Below are 13,430 nucleotides of genomic sequence, written 5' to 3'. Positions count from 1 at the left end.
GACACGTGAGATTCAGAACTCATTTAATGCCCGACGTTATTTCCATAGTTACAGTATATTATTACAAGGCACCTGGGGGTGACTGACCATCCTAACTGTGCCCTTCCTTGTAGCAGAAGGTTAGCAGTTTCCAGTTATGTGCAGAGCAACATGGAGGTTTCCACAAATCTCAGGATGAAATTCTTCATTTTTTTGGGGGAAGGCAATGCCTCTTGCCTCTGTAAACAACCACTGCTGAGGGTCTGCCATAAGGACCCCAACTGTAATACATAATCTGCGGTAAGAAATGGCCCCTTTATGTCATATAGCGATGGGGGGGGGGCTCATATATGGAAGCAATAGCTGAGGCTAAAAGTGGAATGTGAAGCCCGACCCCTGAGTTAAAAGTTAATGTTCAACACAAAAATTATAAAAAATACATTTTTTTAGAAAAACGACCGTATAGTAAAAAAAGATGAGATGATAATATTTCCTGCTGTTAGTGATTATAACATCCAGCCGAAGGCACAGAACTGTCACCACTACTGGGGGACCCCCTGAAATGGGGGAATGCTGCTATTATAGGACCTTAGAGGTGTCCCAGACCCCAACATGGCAAGTCTTCCTATATTTGGGGAGCAGTATCTGGCAGAAAAGATTCAGGCTTTGAAATTTGACATGTCCTAGTTTTTTTTTATGTCTTGATATTGACTGTCTGGGGAAACTTAAACTTGAGATAGTCAGCTGGGCCCAATGAGATCGACAGGGTACTAATGTGTATGGGGGTCTACAAAGCTTGAAAGGCATAGCTACTTTACAAAAAGCTACTTTATAAACTGCAATACAGGGCTCTCACCACAAGATGGCGCTTACAGTGCTAACAAATAGGTGTTCTGTATCTTTAAGCTGAGAAAGTAATGGCCAGCTCTTCTGGTCACAGCCTGGTGCAGGATTTCTTATCTTTACTGTATAACCAATGCTCCCCAAAGGGCATTTAAGGTTATAAAATGGCCGTTCCTCTCCATATTCAACATATCTATCCCATAAATCCTTCTTAAAAAAAACGTTGCCCCTAAAGCTCACATGCAAAAAAAAAGCCATATACTGATCCGAAACGCTAGTCCAGCCCCTCCACCAGGGACTGATCCACCATTATTACACACAGCCTTTCTCCATAATTCAATTCAACATCCCTTGTTCCTGCTCTTGTTCCTCCAGCCATTTTTTTTTCCGATGACCCTCCAATGCTGAAAATAACTCGATGAGCCGTAATTATCTGGGACTAGCCCCCAATATCATGTTATTCCTACACAAGATACAGATCACAGAGACTTCTCTAAGGAACTCATATCCTCTGTGCTGCTGTGAATTTTCTTTTCTAGCCTCAACCATCAGCCAAAAAAAAAAAAAAAACGCGTGGCACTGAAACAGACGTGGACTATAAACCCACCATGGCTATTAGTACTGAGATGAACACTAGCTCTTCTTCTAAGTTCTGATGTTGCGCATTAGGGTCAACGTTCCTTCACTTTAGCCTCGCAGGTGGTGTGATGTTGAAGAATGGAGTTGGCTCTTGGAGACCACAGCAAGGTGGCAGTGAAGAAGCAGATGAGGATGACATTTCCAAGGACTGAAGTGACCACAACGCCCAAGGTGCTGGCGAGCGAGTCGACTTCAGAATGAGAACTGAGCCAGGCTTGGCGAGATGAACGGTCAGAGAGCACGGCTTCCATCTGGAAGTGTGTGCCCAAAACGGCACAGACATGGAAAAGCTGGTGGCTGTGACCTACAAGAAGAAGAAAAGCCAACACCGAATTATTCCACTCATTCATCTGACTACTACACACCATTTTTGTACACTCCAGAGTCATATTTTACCAAAATAGTCAAAACGCCCGGGCGCCAGTCGTTCTGGGAGATGAGAAGCGAAGAGGAATCCGGTCAGGAAAGCGAAAAAGAGATGATAAAGGTGGAGAGAGACGGCATCATTCCAGTTGCAATCTTCACCGAAACAGAACAGGAGCTGCGGGACAGAGGGACACGGACCCATAGGGGGGTGAGAACATGCATTATACTGTGGTCTCAAAAGTTTCTAGGTCCCAGATGAGCCGCCAACGTCTCACAATCCCAGATAAGCCTTCAATGTTTCAGGATAGTAGATGAGCCCCCTATGTCTCAATATCCTAAGTGAGCTCCCAAAGTCTCAGGATCCCAGATGAGCCCCCAATGTCTCAATATCCTAAATGAGCTCCCAATGTCTCGGGATCCTAGGTAAGCCCCCAATGACTCGATATCCTAGGTCAGCCCCCAATCTGTCAGGATCCTAGGTGAGCGCCGAATGTCTCGGGATCCCAGATGAAACCCCAACATCTCGCGATCCCAGATAAGCCTTCAATGTCCCAGGATAGTAGATGAGCCCCCAGCGTCCCGGGATCCCAGATGAGCCCCCAATGTCTATATCGTGAGTCCCCAATGTCTATATCGTGAGTCCCCAATGTCTCTATATCCTAAGTGAGCCCCCAATGTCTCAGGATCCTAGGTGAGTCCCCTGTGTCTTGGGATCCCAGATGAACCCCCAAGGTCTCGGGATCTCAGATTAACCCCCAATGTCTCAGGATCCCAGATGAGCCCCCAATGTCTCGGGATCATAAATGAGCCCCCAATGTCTTGGGATCCTAGATGAGCCCCCAATGTCTTGGGATCTTAGATGAGCCCCCCATGTCTTGGGATCCTAAACGAGCCCCCCATGTCTTGGGATCCTAGATGAGCCCCCAATGTCTTGGGATCCTAGATGAGCCCCCAATGTCTCAGGATCCTAGATGAGCCCCCAATGTCTCGGGATCCTAGATGAGCCCCCAGTGTTTCAGATGAGTCATAAATCTCACAGGATCTTCGGTGAGTCCCCAAGGTCTCACGATAGTAGGCGAGCCCCCGATGTCCCAGGATCCCAGATGATGGCCATTACTGCCCCTAGTAGCATGTCTCAGTACTGTCCACAGAATATCTTACCCGATAAAATAAAGGGATGTTGTCAAAAACGAAAGGGTGAACGAAGGCCGCCGTGCGTAGGAATTTACTGAGAGAGGGGCGATGAACCTCCAGAAACCTGCAATAAATAGAAGAAACATGAGCTGTGAGGCTACCAGGGAAAATGTGACCTTGTCAGGATGATTAATGGAAGGTACTAAAGGGACGTGTACTTTACAAGACCCCAACGATTGGGTGACATCATCAAGGCAGTGACCTATTATGACAGAAGCCGCCATCACGCTGCACTATGTGTATAATGGCAGACGACTCCTCTCCGTACCGGGAGTAGCAGGAAAGGCCGGTGCAGATGAAGGTGTTAAATGCCGCAATGGGGACGTAGTATTGGTGCAGGGCGCAATTAATCCAACGATCTGGCATCACATAAGCTCCGTACGTAAAAGCGCAACCTGTAGAAATCAAAGCAGTATTGTGAGACACGACCACTGAGGTGCTGTGCATGACCTCGATATATAGAGGTACAGCTCAGCATGCCCTCAGTATATAGAGGTACAGCACAGCATACGCTCAGTATATAGAGGTACAGCACAGCATACGCTCAGTGTATAGAGGTACAGCACAGCATACGCTCAGTGTATAGAGGCACAGCACAGCATACGCTCAGTGTATAGAGGCACAGCACAGCATACGCTCAGTGTATAGAGGCACAGCACAGCATACGCTCAGTGTATAGAGGCACAGCACAGCATACGCTCAGTGTATAGAGGCACAGCACAGCATACGCTCAGTGTATAGAGGCACAGCACAGCATACGCTCAGTGTATAGAGGCACAGCACAGCATACGCTCAGTGTATAGAGGCACAGCACAGCATACGCTCAGTGTATAGAGGCACAGCACAGCATACGCTCAGTGTATAGAGGCACAGCACAGCATACGCTCAGTGTATAGAGGCACAGCACAGCATACGCTCAGTGTATAGAGGCACAGCACAGCATACGCTCAGTGTATAGAGGCACAGCACAGCATACGCTCAGTGTATAGAGGCACAGCACAGCATACGCTCAGTGTATAGAGGCACAGCACAGCATACGCTCAGTGTATAGAGGCACAGCACAGCATACGCTCAGTATATAGAGGCACAACACAGCATACGATCAGTATATAGAGGCACAACACAGCATACGATCAGTATATAGAGGTACAGCACACATACGCTCAGTATATAGAGGTACAACGCAGCATACGCTCAGTATATAGAGGAACAGTGCAGCATACGCTCAGTATATAGAGGTATAGCACACATACGCTCAGTATATAGAGGTACAGCACAGCATACGTTCAGTATATAGAGGTACAGCACAGCATACGCTCAGTATATAGAGGTACAGCACAGCATAAGCTCAGTATATAGAGATACAACGCAGCATACGCTCAGTATATAGAGGTACAGCGCAGCATACGCTCAGTATATAGAGATACAGCACAGCATACGCTCAGTATACAGGGGTACAGCACATGCTCAGTATGCAGCGCCCCAGAGACCTGGTCGTTGCAGTAATGTCGCTCTGCCACTAAGGGGAGTGATGGTACGTCTGATGGCACTAAAGGAGTTCACCTGAACAGGTATCACAGTCACACTACATTTCACACTCCGGCCACCAGGGGGAGCAAAAGGTTCTATTTACTAGTCCACTCCTCACACTTTGGTAAAACTGGGGGTTGGATAGGAAGTTAGAGAGAAGCTGACTGGGTTTTGTCCAGGCAACATCCCGTGGCAGGGGGTGTTGCGGGGAAGATTCAGAGGGGTCCCTGTCAGGCGTGGGAACCTGGCAGTGACTTAGCGACAAGGACAGATCGTTACAGAGCCGCGCCTGCACTACCTTGCGGCGGCATCTGAAGAAGGGACACGAAGTGAAGTATATTGTGGAGAAATTAGAAACGAGATCAAAGAACAAAGGAGAGCCAGTAGGAGTCGTGCCCCGAGATCGGCAACATCCTACTGAGGGGCGTAGCCGGTGGCCAGAACGCCGAGGAAGTAACTGACTCCAAGCATTACTTCAAACAGAGGCAGGACAGTTGATTATAGGTTGGCTGTCTAACAAACATCACCTTAGCAGACATAGGGGGCAACCGTGGAGAGGGGCATCTCTAGGGTCCCAGAATAGCTCCGAGCCTACCCATCATACGGGTGCGTCCTAGCCATAACGAACTGGGGGACGAAGCAGAACATCAGAACAGAAACGACAGTTGTGAGGACTATCCCGAATGCTCAGCAGGGAAGGACTATAACACACAGGCGCTAGTGGTAGGCACTGATTTCCACCTGCAAAGGGAACTCTGGATGTGCCTTCGGACCGGCCGTTCTCAGACAGCCCTGTTAACAGTGCTCCGGATTGAGGATCCTGAAGTCACCAGTGAAGAGGTAAAGAGACTGCAACCCTGTGTCCTCGTTATTAACTGCGCCTCACACCATCGCCAGCTACACCACTGGGAAGCCCTGGGGATTCACTTCACCCATGGGAAGGTATACCATCTAGCTGCCATCACATCACCCCAGCGGACCCCAAGCGGCGTCGGTCACCCTGACCGAACACCACAGGTGGCGTCACAAACACCTAACAACTTTCACTACCCTTTCATTGGGCGCCCCTTAGCAGGGTCATGGACCGGGTCCAGCCACCGTGACAACCCTAGAACTGAGCCAGAGAGGACCGGTACCGAGTAACCCGTGGCCCTGTGTCTGGGGGCGCTCCAACTATATAGAGGTACAGCACAGCATACGCTCAGTATATAGAGGTACAACACAGCATACGCTCAGTATATAGAGGCACAGCGCAGCATACACTCAGTATATAGAGGTACTGGGCAGTATACGCTCAGTATATAGAGGTACTGCGCAGCATACACTCAGTATATAGAGGTAGAGCACAGCATACACTCAGTATATAGAGATACAGCACAGCATACACTCAAAATATGGAGGTACAACAGCATACGCTTGCTCAGTATATAGAGGTATAACAGCATACGCTCAGTATATAGAGATACAGCACAACATATGCTCAGTATATAGAGGTACAGAACAGCATACAGTGGATATGGAAAGTATTCAGACCCCTTTACATTTTTCACTCTGTTTCATTGCAGCCATTTGGTGAATTCAAAAAAGTTCATTTTTTCCCATTAATGTACACTCTGCACCCCATCTTGACTGAAAAAAAAGAAATGTAGACATTTTTGAATACTTATTAAAAAATAAAAACTGAAATATCACATGGTCATAAGTATTCAGACCCTTTGCTCAGACACGCATATTTAAGTCACATGCTGTCCATTCCCTTGTGATCCTCCTTGAGATGTTTCTACTCCTTCATTGGAGGCCAGCTGTGTTTAATTAAACTGATAGGACTTGATTTGGAAAGGCCCACACCTGTCTATATAAGACCTCACACCTGACAGTGCATGTCAGACCAAATGAGAATCATGAGGTCATGGGAGCGGCCAAGGAGCTCAGAAACAGAACTGTGGCAACACACAGATCTGGCCAAGGTTACAACATAATTTCTGCAGTACTCAACACAGTGGCCTCCATAATCCTTAAATGGAAGAAGTTTGGGACCACCAGAAGTCTTCCTAGACCTGGCGGTCCAGCAAAGCTGACCAATCGTGGGAGAAGAGCCTTGGTGAGAGAGGTAAAGAAGAACCCCAAGATCGTTGTGGCAGAGCATATGAAACCCCGCATAGAGTTTGCTAAAAACCACATGAAGGACTCCCAGACTATGAGAAATAAGATTCTCTGGTCTGATGAGACGAAGATAGACCTTTTTAATGATAATTCTAAGCGGTTTGTGTGGAGAAAACCAGGCACTGCTCATCACCTGCCCAAAACAATCCCAACAGTGAAACATGGTGGTGGCAGCATTATGCTATGGGGGTGTTTTTCAGCTGCAGGAACAGGACGACTGGTTGCCATTGAAGGAAACCTGAATGCGGCCAAGTACAGAGATATCCTGGATGAAAACCTCTTCCAGAGTGCTCTGGACCTCAGACTTGGCCGAAGGTTCACCTTCCAACAAAACAATGACCCTAAGCACACAGCTAAAATAACAAAGGAGTGGCTTCAGAACAACTCTGTGACCATTCTTGACTGGCCCAGCCAGAGCCCTTACCTAATCCCACTTGAGCATCTCTGGAGAGTCCTGAAAATGGCTGTCCACCAACATTCACCATCCAACCTGACGGAACTGGAGGGGATCTGCAAGGAAGAAAGGCAGAGGATCCCCAAATCCAGGTGTGAAAAACTTGTTGCATCATTCCCAAGAAGACTCATGGCTATACTCAAGGAGTTCTGTATATAGCGTCAGTGTACAGGTAATACAGTGATCACCAGTGACATACACAGGACCTCTGTATATAAAGTCAATGTACATATAATACAGTGATCACCAGTGACATTATACACAGGAGCTCTGTATATAGTACACAGTGTACAGTGTCAGTGTACAGGTAACACACTGACTCACCAGTGACGTCTCTAGCTGAAGTCCTTCATCTTTGCATTTCCTTTTCATCAAGCACGGACCGCCATCATTTCTTCCAGCCAGGACTCGTCTCTGCATAAAATAACAGTTACCTAGAGCACGGCTTCCAGAGCACATTTCCCACTTTTTCCTTGTCTTCTACAATACACATCTGAATACAGAGGGGTACCCCAAATCAATATATAAATGTACCTCCTGCTCTAACCCTAACCCTGATTCATTATATTTACATGCCCCTCCCATCCCAATTCATTGTCATGTCTTCTCTCCTCCACCCTCTATTAGTTATCAACTGCTCTACCCCACATTCAGTGCATCATTTACTCCCCCACCCTCAAAACTCATTATTTGTTCTTCCCCTAGATCATTTGCCCTCCCCACCCCCACCTTCAATTAAATTGATGTCCCCCGTCCCTCACACTGAATTAATCATTTGCAGTCCCCGTCCCCTCCCCTTTATTATTTGCAGTCCTCTATTCCCCTTTCATTTCATCATGTGCAGTCTCCCCTCAGACACACTTCATCATGTGCAGTCCCCTTCCCCAACTTCATCATGTGCAGTCCTCCTTACCCCCTTTATCATGTGCAGTCTCCCTTACCCCCATTTCATCCTGTGCAGCCCCCTCTCCCACCACTTTATCATGTGCAGTCCCCCTTACCCCATTTCATAATTTGCAGCCCCCTCTCCTCCCACTTCATCATGTGCAAGTCCCCCTTACCCCCACTTCATGTGCTGCCCCACTCCCTCTTTATCATGTGCACTGCAGTTCCCCTTACTTCATAATGTGTAACCCCACTCCATCATGTATAGCCCCACTCCCCCCACTTCCTCACGTGCAGTCTCCTTTAACCCCCAAACTCCATCATGTGCAGTCCCCCTTACAATCCCTGCTTCATCACTTACAGTCACACTCACCCCCTCACCCACTGAATTCATTTTCTAAGAAAACAAAAAAGTTTTTCATACTTACCTCACAGTCGCTCCCCAGCAGCGCAGCTCTGCTTCCAGCGTCCTGTACATGTCGGTGCATGCGCGATGACATCATCGCACACGCGCAACACCGGACCAGGAAGTACAAAGAACATGGAGGGAGCAGAAGATGCGCAGCTGTCAAGGTTAGACGGTCGTGAACAGCTCTCGGCCAAGGCGTGTGCGCTGATGTGTGAGCCGCAGGACTGCCACCACTTGGGGCCACTATGAGTAGAAACACAGGAGCGGGGCCATGGACCTGCAGGCCCCCTTCTGTACTGCTGCTCACCGGGCCCCACACAGCAGTAAGGGTAGTAATGCCCTTATGGTGGCCTTGGCTGTACTAGCTCAAAGGGTGCTTCTACTCAATATTGAGCAAAGGATCTTGAATACTTATGACCATGTGATATTTCAGGTTTTCTTTCTTAATAAATTTGCAAAGATTTCTACATTTCTGTATTTTTTTTTCAGTCAAGATGGGGTGCAGAGTGTACATTAATGAGGAAAAAATGAACTTTTTTGAATTTACCAAATGGCTGCAATGAAACAAAAAGTGAAAAATGTAAACTGAATACTTTCCGTATCCACTGTACACTCATTATGTAGAGGTACAGCACAGTACACATAGGATACACAGTATATAGATACAATATAGAATATACCCAGGCTGTAGAGGCTCAGGGCTCCATAGTCCAGGAAATAGCAGATGTGGCGTGCGCGGGCGGACATGCTGCTGAATGTGTGCGCCACACTGGAGGTGAAGGGGTAGAGACAGACGAGCAGCATGTATACCAGGAGTGGCCAGTTGTACGGCTCCCCCCAAAAGTCCAGAGAGTGAGAGAGAAGCAGAAACCTCCAGAGGAAATACCTGCGGAGAGAGGAGAGGCTACTGAGTACTACACTGCTGAGATTAGATACAGCTCAGCCACCAGTATCACACAGGGTTAAATACACAGCTTAGCAGTCAATATCACACAGGATAGGATTAGATACACGGCTTAGCAGACAGTATCACACAGGATAGGATTAGATACACGGCTCAGCAGACAGTATCACACAGGATAGGATTAGATACACGGCTCAGCAGACAGTATCACACAGGATAGGATTAGATACACAGCTCAGCAGACAGTATCACACAGGATAGGATTAGATACACGGCTCAGCAGACAGTATCACACAGGATAGGATTAGATACACGGCTCAGCAGACAGTATCACACAGGATAGGATTAGATACACAGCTCAGCAGACAGTATCACACAGGATAGGATTAGATACACGGCTCAGCAGACAGTATCACACAGGATAGGATTAGATACACAGCTCAGCAGACAGTATCACACAGGATAGGATTAGATACACGGCTCAGCAGACAGTATCACACAGGATAGGATTAGATACACGGCTCAGCAGACAGTATCACACAGGATAGGATTAGATACACAGCTCAGCAGACAGTATCACACAGGATAGGATTAGATACACGGCTCAGCAGACAGTATCACACAGGATAGGATTAGATACACGGCTCAGCAGACAGTATCACACAGGATAGGATTAGATACACGGCTCAGCAGACAGTATCACACAGGATAGGATTAGATACACAGCTCAGCAGACAGTATCACACAGGATAGGATTAGATACACGGCTCAGCAGACAGTATCACACAGGATAGGATTAGATACACGGCTCAGCAGACAGTATCACACAGGATAGGATTAGATACACAGCTCAGCAGACAGTATCACACAGGATAGGATTAGATACACGGCTCAGCAGACAGTATCACACAGGATAGGATTAGATACACAGCTCAGCAGACAGTATCACACAGGATAGGATTAGATACACGGCTCAGCAGACAGTATCACACAGGATAGGATTAGATACACGGCTCAGCAGACAGTATCACACAGGATAGGATTAGATACACGGCTCAGCAGACAGTATCACACAGGATAGGATTAGATACACGGCTCAGCAGACAGTATCACACAGGATAGGATTAGATACACGGCTCAGCAGACAGTATCACACAGGATAGGATTAGATACACGGCTCAGCAGACAGTATCACACAGGATAGGATTAGATACACGGCTCAGCAGACAGTATCACACAGGATAGGATTAGATACACGGCTCAGCAGACAGTATCACACAGGATTAGATGCAGGGCTCAGCAGCCAGTATCACACAGGATTAGATACAGGGCTCAGCACCCAGTGTCAGACAGGATTAGATACAGGGCTCAGCACCCAGTGTCAGGCAGGATTAGATACAGGGTTCAGCAGCCAGTATCACACAGGATTAGATACAGAGCTCAACAGCAAGTATCACAAAGGATTAGATACATGGCTCAGCAGCCAGTATCACACAGGATTAGATACACGGCTCAGCAGCCAATATCACACAGGATTAGATGCCGGGCTCAGCAGCCAGTATCACACAGGATTAGATACAGGGCTCAGCAGCCAGTATCACACAGGATTAGATACAGGGCTCAGCAGCCAGTATTACACAGGATTAGATACAGGGCTCAGCAGCCAGTATCACAGAGGATTAGATACACGGCTCAGCAGCCAGTATCACACAGGATAAGATACAGGGCTCAGCAGCCAGTATCACACAGGACTGGATACAGGGCTCAGCAGACAGTATCACACAGGATAAGATACAGAACTCAACAGCCAGCATCACACAGGATTAGATACAGGGGTCAGCAGCCAGTATCAAACAGAATTAGATACAGGGCTCAGCATCCAGTATCACAGAACATTAGATACACGGCTCAGCAGCCAGTATCACACAGGATTAGATACACAGCTCAGCAGCCAGTATCACGCAGGATTAGATACAGGGCTCAGCAGCCAGTATCACACAGGATTAGATACAGAGCTCAACAGCCAGTATCACACATGATTAAATCCACGGCTCAGCAGCCAGTGTCACACAGGATTAGATACACGGCTCAGCAGCCGGTATCACACAGGATTAGATACACAGCTCAGCAGCCAGTATCACACAGGATTAGATACAGGGATCAGCAGCCAGCATCACTCAGGATCTCAGGATTAGATACAGGGCCCAGCAGCCAGTATCACACAGGATTGGATACACGGCTCAGCAGCCAGTATCACTCAGAATTAGATACAGGACTCAGCAGACTGTATCACACAGGATTAGAAATGCAGCTCAGCAGACAGCATCACACAGGATTAGATACACGGCTCAGCAACCAGTATCACACAGGATTAGATACACGGCTCAGCAGCCAGTATCACACAGGATTTGATAGAGAGCTCAGCAGCCAGTATCACACAGGATAAGATACATGGCTCAGCAGTCAGTATCACATAGGATTAGATACACGGCTCAGCAGGCAGTATCACACAGGATTAGATACAGGGCTCAGCAAACAGTATTACAAAGGATTAGATACAGCACTCAGCAGCCAGTATCACACAGGATTAGATACAGAGCTCAGCAGCCAGTATCACACAGGATTAGATACATGGCTCAGCAGTCAGTATCACATAGGATTAGATACACGGCTCAGCAGGCAGTATCACACAGGATTAGATACAGGGCTCAGCAAACAGTATTACAAAGGATTAGATACAGCACTCAGCAGCCAGTATCACACAGGATTAGATACACTGCTCAGCAGCCAGTATCACACAGGATTAGATACAGGGCTCAGTAGTCAGTATAACACAGGGTTACTCACCATGTCGGCAAGAAGTGGGTCCAGATATTGATGGTCTCGTTGGTCATCTGGAACGAGCTCAGCAGACAGTCTAAAGCAGAACTCTTCGGGTGCCGGTACCCAGAAATGATCCCGTCCTCCCAGAACACCTGACATGGGAGGACAGTGATAAATCCTGCATATGATTACACCTGGGGAGACCTGCAGAGCGTCGCTGTCCCTCATCCACCTCCGACTGCAGTATTAGATATAGTGTAGCTCTGTGGGTGACTGGAGTATTATATATTATGCAGCTCTGGATGTTACTGGAGTATTAGATATAGTGCAACTCTGGGTGTGATTGGAGTATTAGTATGGCAAGAGTAACAATAAGCGGACGAGTGTAATGCGTTTTTATTATGCGAGTACAATCCAATTTACATCCGAATGCAATGCGATCTTAACGTGAGATGTTACATAGAGTAATTCTCTGTCAGTTACACATCGTTTTCCAAGGAAATATTTTTCAATACATATATATATATATATATATATATATATATATATATATATATATATATATATATATACACACAGTGCCTCGCGAAAGTATTCGGCTCCCTGGAACTTTTCAACCTTTTCCCACATATCATGCTTCAATCATAAAGATACCAAATGTAAATATGGTACACATGTGGAACACAATTGTGAAGTTGAACGAAATTTTTTGGTTATTTTAAATTTTTGTGGAAATTCCAAAACTGAAAAGTGGGGCGTGCAATGTTATTCGGCCCCTTTACTTTCAGTGCAGCAAACTCACTCCAGAAGTTCATTGTGGATCTCTGAATGATCCAATGTTGTCCTAAATGCCTAATGATGATAAATATAATCCACCTGTGTGTAATCAAGTCTCCATATAAATGCACCTGCTCTGTGATAGTCTCAGGGTTCTGTTTGATGCCCAGAGGGCATCATGAAGACCAAGGAACACAACAGGCAGGCCCGTGATACTGTTGTGGAGAAGTTTAAAGCCGGATTTGGCTACAAAATGATTTCCAAAACTTTAAACATCCCAAGGAGCACTGTGCAAGCGATCATATTGAAATGGAAGGAGTATCATACCACTGCAAATCTACCAAGACCCGGCCGTCCCTCTAAACTTTCATCTCAAGCAAGGAGAAGACTGATCAGAGATGCAGCCAAGAGGCCCATGATCACACTGGATGAACTGCAGAGATCTACAGCTGAGGTGGGACAGT

General features: G+C 46.9%; 1 protein-coding gene across 1 annotated transcript in view; it reads right to left on the bottom strand.

Annotated features, from left to right (window-relative positions):
* Window positions 1-6: 6 nt before the first annotated feature.
* Window positions 7-13,430, bottom strand: part of PAQR6 (progestin and adipoQ receptor family member 6) — a 54,996-nt gene continuing 41,572 nt past the window's right edge. Inside the window, exons 3-8 of the mRNA XM_069728815.1 lie at window positions 12,214-12,341; window positions 9,143-9,348; window positions 3,290-3,416; window positions 2,989-3,085; window positions 1,858-2,002; window positions 7-1,765 (exon numbers count right to left, since the gene is read on the bottom strand). Coding sequence (XP_069584916.1) covers window positions 1,494-1,765; window positions 1,858-2,002; window positions 2,989-3,085; window positions 3,290-3,416; window positions 9,143-9,348; window positions 12,214-12,341 — 975 coding nt within the window. The 3' untranslated portion in view covers window positions 7-1,493. The remainder of the gene's footprint in view (window positions 1,766-1,857; window positions 2,003-2,988; window positions 3,086-3,289; window positions 3,417-9,142; window positions 9,349-12,213; window positions 12,342-13,430) is intronic.

Source organism: Ranitomeya imitator, chromosome 1 (genome assembly GCF_032444005.1).
Source record: "Ranitomeya imitator isolate aRanImi1 chromosome 1, aRanImi1.pri, whole genome shotgun sequence".
Taxonomy (NCBI): Eukaryota; Metazoa; Chordata; class Amphibia; order Anura; family Dendrobatidae; genus Ranitomeya; species Ranitomeya imitator.
This window is presented reverse-complemented; position numbering and strand designations above follow the sequence as displayed.